General features: G+C 33.0%; 4 protein-coding genes across 4 annotated transcripts; 1 reads left to right on the top strand and 3 right to left on the bottom strand.

The window, feature by feature from the left end:
- Positions 1–319: 319 nt before the first annotated feature.
- LOC110604694 (ATP-dependent DNA helicase PIF1) lies at positions 320–1852 on the bottom strand. The gene has a single exon (XM_021742968.2). The coding sequence runs from the start codon at positions 1850–1852 to the stop codon at positions 320–322; it is 1533 nt and encodes a 510-aa protein (XP_021598660.2).
- Positions 1853–2874: 1022 nt separating this feature from the next.
- On the bottom strand, positions 2875–5386 carry LOC122723137. Its single transcript, XM_043954388.1, has 2 exons — positions 4546–5386; positions 2875–4436 (listed from the first exon to the last, which is right to left on the bottom strand). The coding sequence occupies exon 2, from the start codon at positions 3838–3840 to the stop codon at positions 2908–2910; it is 933 nt and encodes a 310-aa protein (XP_043810323.1). The 5' UTR covers positions 3841–4436; positions 4546–5386; the 3' UTR covers positions 2875–2907.
- Positions 5387–6312: 926 nt separating this feature from the next.
- On the top strand, positions 6313–13012 carry LOC110610113. The gene is made up of 3 exons (XM_021749986.2): positions 6313–6561; positions 6694–7366; positions 10014–13012. The coding sequence occupies exons 1-3, from the start codon at positions 6527–6529 to the stop codon at positions 12399–12401; spliced, it is 3096 nt and encodes a 1031-aa protein (XP_021605678.1). The 5' UTR covers positions 6313–6526; the 3' UTR covers positions 12402–13012.
- An 867-nt stretch (positions 13013–13879) lies between these two features.
- On the bottom strand, positions 13880–15091 carry LOC110609809 (HVA22-like protein f). The gene is made up of 5 exons (XM_021749629.2): positions 14881–15091; positions 14748–14774; positions 14522–14644; positions 14173–14419; positions 13880–14074 (listed from the first exon to the last, which is right to left on the bottom strand). The coding sequence occupies exons 1-5, from the start codon at positions 14925–14927 to the stop codon at positions 14048–14050; spliced, it is 471 nt and encodes a 156-aa protein (XP_021605321.1). The 5' UTR covers positions 14928–15091; the 3' UTR covers positions 13880–14047.
- Positions 15092–20031: the final 4940 nt, after the last annotated feature.

Below are 20031 nucleotides of genomic sequence, written 5' to 3'. Positions count from 1 at the left end.
GTGCGCGCGCGTGCTTCTGGTGAAGGGAAACAAAATTAATGCATTAGAAGATTATGGCCTGTGAGATCGATTGTGCATTTAGGAGCTGCATATTTTGACACACTAAAAACTATGGTTACGAGTGCTGTATAGTCAGCTTTCCAATTTCATTTAAAAGAATAGTTCAATTTCAACCGAAACTTTGGGTTAATTATAAAAAAAGGAACAAACAATAAAACTTTGCTTAAATTTGTAATTATGATCAAATTTGTTAGTTGTGCATACAATCTTTTAAATTTGTGAAATCAGTGGAAAAACACTGAGACTTCTATTTCCTTTATTAGCGTGACAGCAAGAATCCCGAAAGAGAAAATTGACGCTTTTTTTCTCCAAATGCAACGTTTGATTTATCAGAACGTCCGAGTATTTTGCTGTTGTTTTTGTCTTCCTTGCATTGTTCTTCTTCACCAGCAAAACGTTCATAGAAACGTAAAACCTTGGGGTGTGCCTTAATCATTGATGGATTGAGACCTGATAAATGAAGACCTTTCAAGCTCCTCACACGGGAGAGTATCACATACACCATTCCATAGCCAAATGACCTAGATAGATCAGTGTGAAGGCGGTGAAGGGTCATGCCCTGGCTTTTGTGTACGCTCTGAGCCCAAGCTAAGTGAAGAGGAATTTGAGATCTCCAAGCCACTGTTGATCCTTCCTCTGAAATTCCCCAGACTTGCGGTTCTATTACCATTTCCTGCCCTGAATCAAATTTTACAACAGGCAACAGATTATCAGGGCACAAGTGTATAACGTCTTTATCCTCTGCCTCAACAAATCCGGTGACCGTACCAGTTGCACCATTACAAAGGTTACGCCTGACGTTCAAATTCTTTATCAGCATCACCCTTGCACCTTTACAAAGCTCAAGTTGATCAGGTGCAATACCTTGTTTGAGTTCTTCTCTCTGATTATCTACACCACCATCAGCAGCTTTATACACCACAACTTTCTCACCCAAGCTTTTGATTCTCTCCTCGTTCACTTTGTTCACGTCCTCATTCCTGGGATAGAAACTTACAACCGAAGAATCAGGCTCATTACTGGAGCAGCATTGTTCTAAAATCTGCATGTCTTCAGGATAAATAATCCCTTTTCTTGTACGCTGAAGCAACTCGATTTGTCCAGCATCTGATTGCCTGAAAACCTTTGTGAGTTCAACCAGCATGTCAAAGCTTGCATCCCAACAATTGGCCTCAAATGCAAACTCTTTGCCAGATGAATTGCATTTATCTGGCACAGGAGATAACTGAAAGAAATCCCCACTAACGATAAGCTGTATTCCACCCCATATCTCTTTTGATCCCCGTATCTCTCTAGCAATGGATTCAAGATTGTCAAACATATTCGCAGAAATCACACTAATTTCATCTATAACTAATGCCTTCACCTGTCTCCATCTTTCACAAGCACAGCTACTCATTATAACCCTATCTAGTAAAGTTCCATACTCATCATTTCTGATTCCAAAGCCAGCAAAGGAGTGGAGGGTTCGCCCATTAAGAGCACAGGCAGCAACTCCAGTGGAAGCTGTGACAAATACCCCAGATGAGCCATGAACCTTTTTCAAAACATTGATAATTGTCTTAAGCAAAACTGACTTTCCAGTGCCTGCAGAGCCAGTAATAAACACAGACAAGCCACCTCGAACGTGATTCAATACATCATTCTGCTCCTTAGTCCAGTTAATTGTAGATTCACAGCTTTTCTTCATGGTTTTGCAAATGCTATAAGTATTAGTGCTAAAATTTCTGCACCCAGCTATTGCATCCCTAAAAAATTCGAGACCCATGATTTCACCTTTCAATACCCGCATTTGCCCGCACCAGTAACAGTGAAATGAAGTACACAAGAAACCGAATTCATCACCGTGAAATGAGACCCACCAATTTTTTTAACAGTTCCTACGTTTGCCTAAACCAATAACAGCGAATGATAACAAAATTCATAACTCTGGAATCGAAATTCAACGATAGAGCAAGGAGAAGTACACTATCCAAGTATAATGCGAGGACTCCAGGAAAGTGAAGAAGTGGGTGCTTACATAGTCGGCAATGTTGTTGAACGGCAGTGCTTTCTGCATCTATCAATTTAAAATTCCTTTTAACTGCCGGCAACTCAAAATAATTTTATCTCGTTTCAGCTTTCAGGTCTCTACTTCCAGAATCCAGGCTGAGGGCTAGCATTATACATCGAATTCAGATAAAGGGTTTCTCGAGCTTGGGCTTATAATCCGGTACGGTGTGCTGTGCAAGTTGGACTGGGTTCCATGTTTATATATTTTACTTTTATTGCTTACTTTTTGTTTTTAAATAAATTATTGCTTATTGATTTTTATTGCTTACTTTATGTTAAATGCCCAATAAATTTTATTAAATTAAAATATTAAATTTTAATAATAAAAATATGATTTTTATCAGTTTTAAATATTATTTTTAATTAAAATTATATTAAAACTGACATCATTTTGGCTTGAATTCTTTTTATTTTTTAAGAATTAATTAACTATATATGTATATATATTGTGTTTTAAAAATATTTTTATGTACTAAAAATTAAGTGAAATAAATTTAATATCCTCTTAAAACCCATTGTATAAGTTATTGAGTTAATTATAAATGGAATTTTTTCCAGTCAATAAAAAGCAATTGCTGTCATCTACACATAATTGATAAACTCATTAGGCATAATAAAAAAAATGCAAAAATTTTGACACATAAAATTAAATAAATAATATATTTTTATATAAGTAGCTTGTGCTTTTTATAAAAAAGAAATAATGAAATATGTCTTTTTTTTTTTTTAAATAACAAGAAAACTTCATTAATTCAAAGAGAATAAAGAAACAATATGAGGAGGAGGGATATCAATCTAAACTCCTTGACCTGACTCAGAATGAACCGATGTTGCTAGAACATGAGCGACATCATTCGTAGATCTATGAACAAAAGCACACTTTGCTTCCTCATAACTAGATAGAAGCAGTTTACAATCTTGAACCAAAAGGCCAAAAGACGATAAATCATCTAACAAAACACAATTAACTGACATCACAAGTACTTGAGCATCCAATTCGAAAAGAACTCGATCCCATCCACACGCTTTAATCCAGCTCAATGCTTCCCGGAATGCCATAGTTTCAGCACACTTTGCATCCATCTGGCTATAAAAAGAGCCTGCTCTAGCAGCCACAAAACTCCCATCATCCTTTCGGATTACACAACCGAAACCTACCGAACCTCGTTGCAAGCTTAAAGAGGCGTCAATGTTCGCCTTGATCCAACCGTGCGGCGGAGGAGACCAGATCGGGCGAGCCGGGTCGACAATGGTGCTTACTGAGGACATGACCCGGGCTGCTTTCCATTGCTGCAAAAAATTCAGAGCCATGAAGAACACACCACTCGCAGTCTGACCCTGGCCCTTCCATATAACATTGTTCCTATTTTGCCACAAAGCCCATAAGATCATTAGCATAAGGGAGGCATTTTCCACAGAAGCAGAAGAGAAGGCTAAAGAAAACCACTCATTTAAAGAAGATGTAGAAGGCGCAGGCCAACCCAACGGCGAGCTTAACCAGCAGCTGCGGGCAAAAGGGCACTGAATCAGAATATGCAAGACATTCTCAGGGGCTACATGACACAACGGGCATGAAGGATCAACTGGGACTCTCTTGGACTGAAGTGACGAGAGGCAAGGGACAACATTAACTAGAGCCCGCCAGCAGAAATTGAGCACTTTTGGGGGGAACTTTAGCTTTCCAGAACCTTTTCCATATCTCGCTCCCTTCCCTATGTTGAAAGCCATCAACCAGGAACCTATATGCACTCTTAACCGAATAGTGACCTTTGGACTCGAATTTCCAGCACCATGTATCAGAACACGATGAAAGACTAAGAGGGATGTTCAAAATACAACTTCTATCTCTTTCGTTGAACATCTGTGCAATTAAACTCTCGTTCCAGCTGTGGTTAATTATGAGATCTGAAACAACAACTCTAGCATAGTTCAAAGGAGGGGTTGTGGAAACCAGGGACTCATGCAGCTCTCTCAACCAGGGTTGCCCCCAGACTGAAACTGACTGACCATTCCCAATCCTCCAGTAAGCTCCAGCTCGAATCAGACCCCGAGTTTCCCATATGCTGCGCCACAAAAAACTAGGGTTACTTCCCAAAGGAGCTTCAAAGAAAGATTGTGTCGAAAAATAGCGGGCCTTAAGGACACGAGCCACTAAGGACTGAGGCCTGTTGATAATGTGCCAGCCCTGCTTCCCAAGCATGGCCAAGTTAAACTTATGAAGAATTTTGAAACCTAGCCCGCCATCAGATTTGTGCTTTGCCATTCTGTGCCAACCCAGCCAATGAATACCCCGATTTTGATCCGCCCCCTTACTCCACCAATATCTAGTCATCATGCGTTGCAGTTCATCACAAAGAGTCCGAGGAAGTAAAAATAAGCTCATCACATAGTTTGGCAAAGCTTGGAGGACTGTTTTCAAGAGAACCTCCTTACCTGCTTGAGACAGTGCCCGATGCTTCCAAGAATTCAGCCTTTTCCACAATCTATCCTTAACAAAACTGAACACTTCTCTCTTATTATTCCCAACATGAGAAGGAAGTCCTAAATAATTTCCAAAATCTGGTTTCTCCTCAACCTGAAGTACTGAGCATACAGAGTCCCGAAGAGCCACAGGAGTGTACCTACTAAAGGAGATAGATGATTTCTGAAGGTTTATCACCTGTCCAGATGCATTTTCATACATGCGAAGGATATGCTTGAGTTCCAAAGCCTCCTGAACACTTGCTCGGAAGAAGATCAAGCTATCATCTGCGAAAAAAAGATGAGAAATCTGCGGGCCACCCCGAGAAACCCTATACCCATGAAGGCTTCCACTGCTTATACAATTTTGCAGGAGACGGGAAAGCCCCTCAGCACAAAGAATAAACAAGTACGGCGATAAGGGGTCTCCTTGCCTCAATCCCCTTGTAGGAACAATAGGGCCTAACTCCTTGCTATCATGCAGGATCCAATAACGAACAGTGGAGATACAAGAAAACATCAAAGCAACCCATTGTTGCGCAAAACCCAGCTGAAGAAGCATATCTCGAATGAAACCCCACTCAAGTCTCCATTTTGAGGGCCCCATAAAACTTTTTTTTCCTTTGATGCACTTTAAAACCATGCAAGGCCTCAAAAGCTAAGATTATATTATCCTGAATACTTCGACCAGCAATAAAAGCACTCTGACTCTCCGAGATGATGGTGGGCAGAAGGGACTTAAGCCGATTAACTATCATCTTAGTGATGATCTTATAGACCACATTGCAGAGGGCTATAGGACGCAAGTCGCTCATTCGCTTAGGCACAAACTTCTTTGGAATCAAAACTAAAGCCGTCTCATTCAACTTTAGAGGAATAGACTTAATATTTTAAATTTATTGACATCAAAAATCATTTTTAAATTTATAAAAGATTAAGTTTAAAAAATAAAATAAATGTTATCAAAAGAATTATTATTCTAGCAAAACAGTATTGATTTATCAAAAAAAAAAAAGTAAATATGAAAAGATGATGGTGTCACGAATATAATATTATTATTATTTATGCAATTAATAAACATATTCATTATAATTAATTTTTCAAAGGAGGGCAAAACGTATATATCCTTAAATTATACATAACTTATTTGATTCTACAAGGTAAAAGCCAAATAAGCTGATTCTGAATCTAATTCAGAGGTGGATAGAGCGTAGATGCAATCGCCAAAGCATAGCGCGTAAGGAGATACAGGTTGCTTGGAATCTCTGTTCCTTCAGTGCGTACACTAACACGAGTGAGGTTAATCAGTAGCCATTAGCCAGCCCGTGGCACCGTACACCATATGCGTATATTTTTAGCACATTTTTTATCGCATACTTTAATTAAAGTATAAATGAATAAAAAATTTTTATATAAATGTTTTAACACATTAAAATTACATTTAAAATTAATTAAAAATTGACTGATTTGAATTTGTTCAATTTCTAAGTCACTCTAAATTTACTTTGATGATTAGATCTTATTTTGGATCGGTAATAAATTAATATAATTGCTTATAATATTAATAATTAGGGTTTAAATTTTACATACTGATTATTTAATTTTAATGAAATAATATAAAAAATGAGGTCACTTTAGCGTTCGGTAGCGGTCTCATAGGTCTCTGTCAGTCATAAATTAGGGGAAAAAGAAGAGCTATCATAATTCATAACCCCACACCCTCTCTCTCTCTCTCTCTTCTCTGACAGTTTCTCTCTCTTTCTCTTTCCTTATTTAACACTGACATTCTCTCTCTATTTATACTGGGCTCTTCTATTATCATGCCACGCTTCTCCTCTTTCCTTTTTCTTTCTCTTTCATTTCTCCCTCTCTTGCAAAGCTACTTCTATACTATTATACCATCTTTGTTTCTTTACTCTTTCGTCTTCTATTCTGGACTTGAAGAGGAGCAAACATGCCGCTTCAGCTTGACGCCGGATTCTCGATTCGGTAACTTCTGTTTCAGTTGTTGGGAAATGCTTCTGTTTTTCTAATTTTTCTTGTGTGCTTTGTTGTTCGTGTGTTTTTTTTATTTTTTTGTGTCTGAAATTTGGTGTTTGCGGTGTGGTGTGGTACGGACAGTGAATACACGGCGAAGGTAAGAGCGGTGGATGTGAGAAAGTGCTGGCCTTTTAGAGATACTGGTGATGGAGACCTAGATGAAAATAAAATCAACCAACAACGCGTTGAAGCTCTTCTCCCTCCAATCACAGTCACCAAATTTCGCTGGTGGTCCCATGAGCTCAACAGGATTCAGCATCAGCAAGAACAAGGAATCCTTGGAATTCCAAGTAATGAGGCCTCCAAGGAGAAGGAGAAATTGGAGTTTGTGTGTCCGGTTTGTGGGAATTTCGCGGCGCCAACTATGAAAGCAGTCAATGCTCATGTTGATAACTGTCTTGCTCATGCTCATAGATATAAAAAGAGGAAAATGAGGATGCCAATGAAGGCCAAATCCAAATCTCCTAAAAAAAGATCCATTGTTGAGATATTTGCTGTCTCGCCACAGATTGAGAAGGTTGATGATGACGATGATGATGATATGGAAGATGATCTCGATCTTCCTTATGCTAAAGATGTTGATTTGGATGTTGTGAAGACAAAGCACGATGAGCAGAAAAAGAAGAGTATTAACGTCCAGAAGAAGAAGATAAAGAAAGTAAGGATTTCGAACAAGTTGACAGTAGACCAGAAGAAGAACAGATTGAAGAAGAAAAAGAAAATGAAAATGAAGAACAAGCCGATTGCAAACAAGGTACGTGATTTACATCATAAAATATTGTTGATTTCTCGAGTATTATTGTGATTTTATGCGCATTTTCGAAGAGAACTTATACTTCATTAGAAGGAAATAAACAACGGGGTTGACTGTAGTTAATTACCAACTACTGTAGGCTTGTGATACTTTCGACTTGTTTGATTACCTGAATTGCAAGTATGACAGTAATTTGTGAATGCACTTTCCAGTTGGGTTTCTGTATTTCTTTTTCACTTTCTGCTTCAAATCACTGCTGGAAAAGCTGGTTAAAGACCATCCGTTTTAAGAATCAGAGATAGTAGTGGCCTTTAAGAAGTATTTGGCGCCATTCAAGATCAGTATTATGCTATAAAGACAGCGTTAGAGAAAGGAAAATAAAAAATAGGAGATGGGTTTTTCATGTTTGCTAATGCTTGAGCAGGAAATGGATGGTAGGCGTGGTGTGTGGTGTTCCAACTGTGTTGTACGGTTGGGGAGAGGGGACTTTCATATATAAGGTGCAGATGTTTATTTTGTCTTTGGTTTTGCGTATAATGAATATTCAGCCATTAATTGCTGCTTTCGAAGATAATCACGGGGATAAAATACGGTAGCAAGTAAATGATACAATCGTTTTTCATGTCGGTAACGTAAGTAGGTTGGAATCAGATGTGAGTGCCCGAGATGTGAAGGTAGAGAGCGCTTTAAGTTAAGCAACTCTATCAGCTTATAGTTTAGACAGATGGCTACTTATCTTGTGTATCTGGTGAAATGGGTATATGCTAACAAGTAGCAATGATTGATATCAAATTTATGTAAATGGCAGTGTTGGATGTGTCGATTGTTAGCTAAGGGACACGTGTGCATCTTTATGATATATGTCCAACGGGCATGCACAATCTTTTATGATCTTCTTCGTTAAAATCACATGCTGGCCTTATTACTGTTGTTGGTCAACATATTGAAGGAAGGAATCCCAAAAGGCTGATACTTATGTTGTGATTGAAGCAAGGAACTATTTATTGAGCTGATTTATTGCTGGGTAATATATTATTCATACTTTTGGATTTCTGCTACGTTGGCGCTGTTGATATAACTTTAGGCTAGGACAACACTATCAATCTGGTAGTATAGGGTTATTCTAGTAGTAGATTTGTATTGCTACTATCTGCATCATCTCGTTACCTAATTTTACCTGATGATTATTTCTCTTGACTAGCTAGGCTTTCTACAACGATTCAAGGGATCGTTCTGTAACTACATAATGATATAGCTGAAGTTAACATATCTATTTATTACTCTTGCATATTTTAAATATGGTAGACATCTCAGATTGATTGCATGGCAGTTTCCTACTTTTTACAGTTGATATTTAATTCTACACATGCTGATCTTTCTATGCCTCTTGAGGAATTCGCTCTGCATGTTTGATTTAGGGGTCAAGGAAACAAGAATGCTGTTGTGGCTTGATAATGTTGATGTGAATTAACTAGTAACTGAACTTTTACAGCTGACCCTCATAGGGTGCTTAATCCTACATGAATGCTTGAAAGGATATCATTTCTGGTAAGCTGAAGTATGACGACAAATTTTATTAAATTGCTATTTTAAAGAATGCCACTAATGTGGCTGGGAAAATTTCTGCACAATAAGTTAGGATCATTAAATAGTAAGTCATCACATTTAGATCACACATAATTAAATTGCAACTTCAATTTGATCCTTGGAAAATGATCTGGCCTGCATAGACAGTAAAGTTCCAATGAAAGCAAACTTGAAGAATAATCAAGCCTGTATATTCTGGTATAATCTTTAAAGGTTGCTGCTATGACGTGAAATTAAAGCAGATATACATCCATTTGTGGTTACTCTCTTTCGTGGTGACTAAGGTATTCAAATATCGTAGTGGAATTGAAGGCATTAACACTTAATGGATTGTAAGACTATTATTGAGAAAATTAACTTATGTTTTTCATCTAGGAGAAATCTATGGCTAGAAACATGTCACTGGTTATGGGTTTCTTGTTTTGAAAATGACAAAGCGTTTAGATATTTACTGTTTGAGTTTCACAATGCTTTTACATTCCATCTGAAATTTCTGATTTCTTTATGGGTTGTTTGCTAGGATGATATTGTTTCGATATTTACCTTTTCACTTATGACAACCAGCATATTAGATATTGTTTCATTCTATTGGATGAACTTTATGTTCCTGAAATTTTTTCAAAATAAAGAAAATCAATTTAGATATTTTTAATTTAAAATTATTATTTTACTATCTTTTTTTAAAGAATTTTGTAACATGGTTTATCTATTCAGAATTATATGGTATACTGTTTACTGTTGTATGATATCAATAATTGTAGGTGCTCTTTTAGCTTCATTTTAGATGATGATATAAAACTATGTTGAATGCATTTTATTAATGACCTGTATTTTTATGGATTTCCAAGTCATGTTATGTTTTCTGTTGAAGTAGTTTGATGTGATTGCATCCTATTATTGATGATGTTGATGAAGCTGCTATATTCAGTTCTAACATAGAGTGTTCTCTAATTTGCTCAACATGTTTTTGCCACAGTATGTTTTTACCATTGAATGACGTATATTTATCTAATTGTAAAAAAATCTCTCATGGCCTAGTCTGATAACTTGTTTGTCTCAGGAGAGTGCTCAATTATCAATTCCAGTCGATTATTCAAGAAAAGTGTATAATTCCTTTTGCAGTAAAGGGGTTGAAAAGGACATTTTGGATCACATTTCGATCCCTAGAAATAAACTGGGACTGAAAGCTTCTATGCAAAAGAAACATGGAATCCGGGCATCAACTTTTATTGCAAAGCACCGGAAAGCAGTCATTCCTGTTCGTGGTATTCTCAAAAAAAACACAAAACTTATTCCTCAGCAGAATTCTGAGATTTGCAACTTGCCGAGTGGTAGTCAAATAAATTCTTGTGAACTTCAACACTCAGAAAGGCATGTCAGGTTCTCAGGTAAAGATGACATACTTAGTCCAAAGAAGAACTTGAGCTCCAATGTTCAAAACGTGAGCAACACATACCCAGATTTTGCTTCTCAGTTGCAGCAGGACCACTCCACAGAAAATGATAAACAATCAGCTTCAGTGAGGGTGAATGGAATTGGGGATGTTTCTGTTAGCACAGGAAATGGAGCTGTGTTCCATACCACGATTAACAAGAAGCAGCTGCCAGGTATTCATGATTCTGTTACTATGCCAGATTTCCTGAGCCCATATCAAGGAAAAGAACAACATATCTCAGATAGGTCTCCCTCAAGCCAAGCTATAATTCATGATAACAATTTGCATATGTTTTCTCAAGGATATCAAAATGTACCACCACATAATCCCACATATGCTGGCATTTTGAGACTCCTTCCTACAGTAGATGAAGTGCAAGATTACCATGTCAATTCTCAGTTATGTGGCAATGTATCTACAGCTTCCAATTTGAGAGGAAAGTCGGTTGATTACTTCAAAGATCGCACACATGGATATGCAGCTGGGGATCTGTTGGGAGGTACAAGGGCATTTTCTCAGCCTTCATCATCTGATTTTGCTTCAATTGACTGTCCAAACATGAGCGTTTCATTTATGCCACAATCTTCCATCAAAAGTATAAATGCACAAACTTCTCAATACCGACCATATTTTCATCTTTCTCCAACAGAATGTATGGGTTCAGACTACAAGGAAAGAGTAGGTGCCTTGAGTGAAAGGTGCATAGATGAGGAATTTTATGGCCTACCTCTCAACTCACATGGTGAACTAATGCAGATGAGTTCAAGTGGCAAGGTTGGTTTTGAATGGCTAAAGAAGTCAACTTTGATAAGTTCAACTAGATCATATCCACACAATTCTGTCCCACCCAGAAGTTTGGGGGATTCTGTAATTGAAAAGCGTCCCACTGAGCAGGCAGTTGCGAGAGTCCCGTTAAATTTGCTACATACACAGAAGATTCACGATGTGCAAATACCAGCTCGGTTTGGTGTTAATGAGTTGCCAAATACTGGAAGGCCAGATGTCCATTTTTCAAATTCATGGACACAATATGGTCAGGACCACAAGGGAACTCAGACAATTCATCTGAAGGAAAATTCAGATAACATAGCGCTGAAAACTGTGAGACCAACAATGAGGTTGATGGGAAAAAATGTTGCAATTGGGAGAAGTGACACGGAGATGCAAGGGTTTGAGGATGGAAAGATTTGGATGGATAAGGACATTATACAAGAGTGTCATCCTACAAATATTCTGGGTAATTCCTTGCACAAGAGACATATTCAGCAGGACAGGGTTTTATGTCCATCATTTGGAAAATCAGAAGAAACGTTACATTATCCCGTAGAAACTGAAAACAATCAGGCCTCGCAGAGAAGTTTCTGGGTGAAAGTTCCAGAATCTAGATCACACCCATATGTCAACTGGAAAAGCAATGCTGCATTCAGAAATGGTGATCTTTCTGTCAACAGGATTGCTGCTAGTTCTCAGATGCACCCTTCTCCTTGTCCGTATTCTCCTCTTGATATGCTATACAAGGAAGCCAACTTGCAGGAGTCCATTATATCTGGTGCTGAAACTGTAAGCATCAGCTCTCACTTACCAGTACTGTCTTCTTCTCTGGAAACACGTCCGTGTATGAGTTGGATACCTACTAAAATAAATTGCCAGCAGAATCTACCACATGCAAGGAAATCAGTCTTTGGCTTTCCCTTCTTACACCCAGATTGCAATGAACATGTCCAGTCATCTTCTTTTGCGAGCTCCTCGAGGAACCCGCCTCCAGGACCTTTACATGCACCAATACAAGTGAAACCAGCAACTATGCTTTCTCAGGCTACCACTGATGTGGGTGATAAACATTACCATTGTACTACAGCTGGAACTAATTTTTTTACTGCTCCTCACCATCCATCAGTGGTTTCTCATCCTCACAGTTCTATGGTCTCAAACCCACACATGAAGAGTTCACCTGGGTCGGCAGTGTTTGTTCAACCTCCATTCTTTCCATTCCCGATGCAAATTCTTCCATGAACAGGGAGGAGACATGAATGAAGTTAAATACTTATGGTGTTAAGCTTTCTGATCACTACCAGAAAAGCAGAAGGAGACTCTTTGGCTTCTATAGCATATGATCCATGAAGATTCAAGTGCAGTCGCAGAGCTAACGAGAGAGGAATCTAGCAGTGAAATGTGCTTTAAACTTACTGCAGGAGCAAAGCACATCATGAAACCCAGTGGTAATAAGGATCAAGATAATTCCAGGCTCATCCATCCTACCATCCCTTTTGCTGCTGTGACTGACTGGGAAAGTTTTTTAGATTCTCAGAAGAAATTAACAATGATTTTGCAGGTTTTAGTGGTAGATCCTGTCAAATACATGTGGTCTGTGTTCCTTGTGTTGGTGTGCTATTTTGCTTCTTGTTCATGCTTTTGTGTATTTGAATGCCAGATGCGATGCACTTTAAGATGATTGCTTCCAGCCCATGACTTGATGTAACATAAACTAGACGTATCGTACTATTTTCAGGCCAATGTTGCTTCTTTTTCCTCTTGAAACTTGGTTCCTACTCGTGGATTTATGTAATAGCATTTTCTAACTAGTGCAACTTCTGAATGGTAGTGCTTTTTTATATTAGCTTCCCTCATCTAGTGTTATCTTTATGTATGAGCGATCTTTTTTTTCTTTTTTTTTTTTCAATCGGAAAAAAATATATATATATTGAGTTGATTAATTTAAAATTTTACTTTAGTTTTTATTTTATGTTTAAGGAATTTGGTAGTTTCTTTTCTCAAATAAATCATAAAATAAATTCTTTCTTATTTAATTAATTTTTATCTCAAATTATAAGTACATGATTAATCCAAACCAATTTTATTAAATAATTAAATAAAATGAAGAATAAATTAATAAGTGAAACTGATCAATTGATTCGATTCAATTGATTTAATCTATTACAATTTCTACTGACTTAATGATGATTTGATTTTCTGTCTAATTCAATTTAATTAAATAAATTATATAAATTAAATCAAATATTAACTTTATTTAAGGTACTCATTCCAACTTCCCATGTAAAAATAAATTTATTAGTATTGATAGTAACATACGCAAATATAGGGAAGTTAAATTAATTAAACAATCATAGTATAATATTATATTATAAATTCAATAGAGTTCATTAAATAATAATCAACATTTATTTATTTTATAAACTATTTATTTTATTAATTTATCCTGCAGGAATAGGGAGTCCATTATTTTTAAAATATCTGTTTTTTTTCCTTATTATACTATTTTTTTATTATATTACCCTTTGTATCATTTAATAATTTTATAAAAAATTCTCTATATTTAATTAAATTCAACAAATAGATTTATTAAAACTATATATAATTATATTTGTTATTAATTTTCTTCTCCATAATTAAAACAAAGTAGAAAATAGTTATTGGGAAACCTAAAAGAAAAAAAGCGTAAGAAATATATTTGACTATTTCGACTACTCTCGTAAACGAAAACAAACTAAAATTTTATATATATTTTTTCCTTTTATTATGAAGAGGTAAAATCGTACACACCAATATCGACATTCATGAGATGAGAGATTAAATTAAAGAATCATTTCTTTACAAATTAAATCAGAATATAACCATCCTGTGATTTTTCTATATCATCATCAGTGCTTCTTGACTTCTCTTTCAGCCTGAAAAATAAAAAAAAGAACAACTCATGATGAAACATCAACTAAATCCTTACAGATATGGATGATGAAGAGAAAGAGAGGAGATGTTTGTTACTTACGGCTTTGACAGCTCTCTCAAAGGCATCCCATCCATATTTATCAACATATTGCACGACGGATTTCCTGGCGTCAAGGCTCATCATCTGGAGAACTTTCCTTTGATCCTCCGAATAGTTTCCGTTCACCCTGCCGCCGATCTTCACATACTTCCGGACCAGATTCTCGTATATATATGCAGCTCCATTGAAAACAGGCAACACCAACCACATACAAAACAGCAGCTTTACGTATGGCCAGAATGGAAGCCTGACATATTATATATATATATATATATATCTCACAATTGGAACATGCAATTTTCACAGAGTTTGTTCAATATTTTCCATAAGAAGAAGAAAGCTAGCTTACCAGATTAGTATTCTCCAGCAGGACAACTCAAATAGGGTTATGAATGAATATATTATCCAATATGTCAGCCATTGCTGGTCATCAAGCGTTGAAGGGCTTTCGATAGCTCGCAAGGATGCATATCTGTTCATCCATTTCAAAACTTTCATGCTTTTATATATATCTTATATATAACCAACTTAAAAGAAAAGAACTCTATATGTATATATCTCATTAATCCACTTACAATGGAAAAAGAAGCATGATTCCTGGCCTGCTTCATACAAAAAAACATCAGATTTTGCATTAAGATACACAAAGAAACCAGCTACAATAGTAAAAGAAAGAAAAAAGATCATGAAGAAAGTGTCTGTAAATACCCCACAAGGGCGTCCAAACGCTTTGCAACAACTCCAAGAACACCCATGTTGAAATTAGCGCTATAGCTTTCTCCTGTGATCTGTTCGATCAATCAATGGGAAGTTTTCTGGAGATTTGAAAAATTATGAATGTAAGAAAAATGAATGGGAAAGATAAGAAAACCCAAAAAGGTTTTTATGGCTATGTGTTGCCCTTGCCCATGAAAACAAGGAAAGAATTTATCTAGGCTAAGCGCGTAAGCTTAAAGTTTTCCTTCCTCCAAGAACAAGAAAAGAATTTACCCACAAAGAAAAATGAGGGAAAGGACTCAAACTTCAAGGCTAAAGCTACTAACTTTTTCTGCCTGCCTGCCTGCCTTTGGTAAATTGACAGCCAAAACTTACGTACATTTGAGTGTATGGTATCCCCACAAGTTATCTTTCTGTCTCCTGCTGCAAGCTACCTCCTAATTTCCAAGGCACGAGTTTCTCATCTCCCTCTGTAAGAGTTTTAGTTTTTAGGATAAATTACCAAGATATCTCTAAATTTTTAAAAAATTTATTAATTTCTCTATTTAAAATTATTTAATTTAATATTTTTATATTTATATAATTTAATTTTTAATTATTTTATTAAAAAAATTAACCGTTTTAAATATTTATTATTTAATCTTTGTAAATTTAATTATATGTATTATTTAGTTATATAATTTTAAATATTTATATTATTTAATCAATATTAAAATAAATAAATTAATAATTTCTTTAATAAAAATTATAAAGTTTAATTTTATAAAATATTTAATTAAATAAATAAAAAAATTAATAAATTCTTAAAAATATTTAATTAAATAAATAAAAGTAAATAATTTTATAGTATGTCAGCATAGCCAAAACCTTAGTTTATATAATTATTTGAATAGGTGTAATCAGGTTTTTCTAAAGTGAGATAAGGGGAAGTGAAGGAGAGATAAAGTTTTAAAAAAGTTTCTACTAATTTAATGGATTAAAAGTTTTTAGGGTTTTGGAAATTTTAAAATCTCTAAAAATCATATTTTTCTTAAATAACTTTCTTTTTAAATAAAAAATTATTTTAAAAAATAATATCTTAACTCCATAAACTTAATTTTCCTTACTAAAATATCCATTCTTCATGTAACATTTTTGCCAACGGTATAATTTATTTGATGATTTTTTATAAGAATATAACTATTTAATAATTATGCAGAAATATAAATTACATGCATCGTCACTTAAATATTATAATTTTTCTAATACTATTAATTTTCGACACTGGCTTAGCACGATGAGATGAGATCTAGAAAATCTAATAATTTGCGTGAAATGGGATGTAGTGGCTTTGAAAAGCTGCCACACCCCGCATGGACATGGTCAAGCGAATGGCTAGCAACGTGTTGTCAATGCCAAGTAGAGACTCTTGCTGAATGGCCAAAGCAGGAGGTGGCGTGCGTTGGCGATTGAAACTCATAACAGTGAAATAGAGATTTATAATTTAACTTTTAAATATTATTATTATTAATAAGCCATTATTATTAATAAGTCAATTTTAAAAATTTATTAAAACGTATTAATAAAATAGTCATTTCATTTATTTTTATCATTAAAAATATAGAACAAAATTAAATTACTCTATTATTTTTCTCCTTCTCCTTTTTTATTGATTCTTTCTCATCTTTTTTTGTTTTTTTTTCTTCTTTTTTAATTTTTCTTTGATTTTTCTTCTTAAAGGAGTTGTAGGAGGGATTTTCTTTTTCTTTATCATCATCTTCTTTCTCTCTTTCTTTTTTTTTTTTTTTTATCATCATCTTCTTTTATTTTTAAGGAGGAGGGATTATTTCGTTGACGGAAACATTCGATAAGGACATTTTAATAGATATGAAAAAAGATAAGCACGTTTTAATAGATTTTTAAAAATATAAACACTGTCTTGTTAATAATAGCAATATTTAAGAACTTGTAACATCTTAAAAAAATAAATAAATAAAATAAATAATAATAAGATAATAAAATAAAAATAAATAAATAATAAATAAAAAGAATAAGAAAAAAAAAGAAGAGAAAGGAAAAAAAAAAAGATAGATAAATTAAATGTTAAGTTAAAGACAAGTGGCTCATTTGTAACCACTTAAGCAAATAAATTGTATAAAAGAAAAAAAGAAAAAGAGAGGAAGAAAGAAAAAGAAAATACTAGAAGAGAAAATCATTCTCCATTTGTTTTGTTTTCTTTCTCTGTCGTGAACTACTAAGAAGGAATTTCCATTTTTCATCTTTTTTTTCTACACTAAAATTCCTTTTCTCCCAACACATTTTCAAAGTAGAATTTAAAGAAAAGAAGAGAAGTCAAAGAGAAAATTCAAGATTGAGAGAGAGTAAATAGTAATCAAGAGTTTGAAAATTTAAAGTTATGTTAGGGATTTTGATGTAGAAATGTTTTTTATTATTTTTATGTGAATATTTATGAGAAATATTGTATTAATATGATTTATTGGTTTATTTTTCATGAAGAAGAAGTGGAAGGGAAGAATGTAAACTCTAAAGGAAAAGGAAAAGAAAATGAAGATTAGAAAATTTTAAGCTTGTGGAAAATTTTGGAATGTTAAGGTTTGTGCTCAACTTTATTTGAGTAAATTTAAGAATTTGTTAATTATGTTCTATTTGAAAATTTTACTACCCTAGTAGAAATAGATCAAGTGAATAATAGTTTAATTATATTGTATAATCCAAGTTTGAGAAATAATAGATTGAATAGATAGAAAATTTTAAAATTCATATATAATTTAAATAAAATTTAAGTGATGGATCTAATGAAATAACTCTATTTTCTTTGATAGAAATATAATTTGGTTAGATATAGTGACAATAAAAAAATTTAGTAGAAAAAAAACAGAGAGAAATTAGATTAGATGAAAAAAAAATAGAAATGAAAGGAATAAGAAAAGTGAGATATAGTGTAAATATAATGTTTAAAAAATAATAATAATTAAAAAAGAATAATAGTTAATTAATTAAGAATTAAATTATGAATTTGTAATTTATGTAGTTGAATTAAATTAATAGATTCATATGATATGACAATGTTTAAAAACAATGTTTAAAAGCAGAGTTGTAATAGGATAAAGTATTATAGTTGAAGAATTGAAAGTTATATTGTATTGGAAGTTTTTGTCCCCTGTGTAAATGTATAAATTATTTAAAATCTGGTCCTAATAATAAGTTTGATGGAAATTGTGAGTTAGTTTAAGGGTGTGGCATGCCATATACAGATCTTGCAGTACTGCACTACCGTTACACTAATTTTTGGATACAATGAGTTACCCTACAGTTATAGACTCGATTTTTGAGCTATACAGTTATTTAGCACTTTGTGCCCTACAGCTACAGTTTTCTTATCTAACTTAACAGTCTCATTTAAATTTATAGGGGCCAACAGAAAAATAATAAATAAATAAAAGTATGAAGAGAAAATAAAATTTTTTACATGATGAAGAAAAAGAAAAGGATTATGAAATTAAAATATGTATATATATGTGAATTAATAATATGATTTAGATTATTTCAAATTATTTGTTATATAGTTATTTGTCATTTGTTTGAATTACTGTTATTACATTAATTTTGATTTAAATGTTTTATTTATAAAAAAAAAAAAGCTGAGTACCACTAAGCAAATTGCTTAGCGCGTAGGAATTTATTTTTTTCCTCGCGCAGGTTGTGAATCCAAGTAGTAGCAGATCAAGATCTGCATTAACCCATCAGAGTTACATCATTAACTATATAGTGGTATATTTTATAACTTTTTATATAAAGTTACTTTTAGAAATATGACATGTACATAAAGTTTTAGAGATTAAGTTGTATATGGTTTGAAATGGATATATTTGACTATTTTAATTTTGGTGTCAATTTTGATTATTAGTATAGTATTTGTGTTGAGATTAATGGAATTGTTTATGAAGTATTTGACCTGAATTGAAATTATTTTGATGTTAAAAAAAGTTTGGGGGTTGAGGTTGAAGTTTATAGAAGTGTGATATTACTATTCACAGGTGGAATTAAATTAATATTTCAGGGGAATTCTGTCGAATTTTTGGTAAAAAAAAAGGCATGAATTACATTATATAAATTAAAGGAAAAAAGAAATAAGAGGAAAGTTACAAAATGTGATGGCTCCTGCTCGATTAATTAAATGACCGGGTAGAGGGTGTTACATAACTAAATAAGAGATTTTATTTGAGAGCAAAATTGAATTTTAAAAAAATTTTTCTCATCTTCCATCTATTTTTAATGGAAAAGATAAAAAAAAAATTATTCGTTGATGGAAATAAAAATTAAAAAATATTTTAATAAATTTTTAAAAATATAACGACGGAGATATTAATAATGATAATATTTAGAAATTAAATTATAAATATTATATATATAAATTCGCGGACTGTTTACGCTAATCATGTTATTATTATTATTTATTTATTATGATTATTTAATTTTAAATAAAAAATTTCTTTTACATTTCTAATTAAGTATATCAAAATTAATATATAATCATCTATTTTTAAAATTCAAAGTTTAAATTTTATATTTTAATTATATTAAATTGAAAGTTCTTTCATCAAAATAATATTTTAACTTTAATTTGATAAAAATTAAAATACATATATTAAACTATTTATTTTTAAAAAAAGTAGAGATATATAAGTTAATTTCAATATAATTAAACAAATAAAAAAATTATATATTTAAAGATATTTTAATATCATATTTAATACTTAGACCTTATTTAGACTACATTATTTATAGGAAAAGAATAAATTTTATTTTTCTTTATAAAAAAAATTATTTATTTAAAATAAAATTTAATATAATAAAATTCAATATTTTAAATAAATTAATAATAAATTAAAATTAATTTATATCCTTCATCATCCTTATTATTTATAAACTAAATATAAATTATTCTTATAAATAATAATTGTTTTTATCTAATTGAAAATAAATTTTTTGAAAAGTCATTATTAATATTTTTTGAATAATGTTTAAAATTTACATAATTTTAATTTAAATAAAATTTTATTATAAATATGATAAAATTTGAATTTTTAATTGATTAAATAAACAAATTAACTTATGAAGGCGGATAAAACAAATTTCCTT

The sequence above is a fragment of the Manihot esculenta genome, chromosome 2 (genome assembly GCF_001659605.2).
Source record: "Manihot esculenta cultivar AM560-2 chromosome 2, M.esculenta_v8, whole genome shotgun sequence".
Classification (NCBI taxonomy): domain Eukaryota; kingdom Viridiplantae; phylum Streptophyta; class Magnoliopsida; order Malpighiales; family Euphorbiaceae; genus Manihot; species Manihot esculenta.
Note: the sequence above shows the minus strand (reverse complement) of the source record. Positions and strands in the feature narration are given on the sequence as shown.

What these genes read in the sequence shown, in the direction of transcription:
- LOC110609809 (XM_021749629.2), bottom strand. Translation starts at nt 14,927, where the DNA reads ATGGGTGTTCTTGGAGTTGTTGCAAAGCGTTTGGACGCCCTTGTGGG. An exon ending in ATCATGCTTCTTTTTCCATT is followed by an intron (nt 14,645 to 14,747) that starts GTAAGTGGATTA and finishes ATGGATGAACAG; the next exon opens with ATATGCATCCTTGCGAGCTA. An exon ending in TTGAGAGAGCTGTCAAAGCC is followed by an intron (nt 14,075 to 14,172) that starts GTAAGTAACAAA and finishes TTTATTTTTCAG; the next exon opens with GCTGAAAGAGAAGTCAAGAA.
- LOC110610113 (XM_021749986.2), top strand. Translation starts at nt 6,527, where the DNA reads ATGCCGCTTCAGCTTGACGCCGGATTCTCGATTCG. An exon ending in GACGCCGGATTCTCGATTCG is followed by an intron (nt 6,562 to 6,693) that starts GTAACTTCTGTT and finishes TGGTACGGACAG; the next exon opens with TGAATACACGGCGAAGGTAA. An exon ending in ACAAGCCGATTGCAAACAAG is followed by an intron (nt 7,367 to 10,013) that starts GTACGTGATTTA and finishes TGTTTGTCTCAG; the next exon opens with GAGAGTGCTCAATTATCAAT.
- LOC122723137 (XM_043954388.1), bottom strand. Translation starts at nt 3,840, where the DNA reads ATGGCTTTCAACATAGGGAAGGGAGCGAGATATGGAAAAGGTTCTGGA.
- LOC110604694 (XM_021742968.2), bottom strand. Translation starts at nt 1,852, where the DNA reads ATGCGGGTATTGAAAGGTGAAATCATGGGTCTCGAATTTTTTAGGGAT.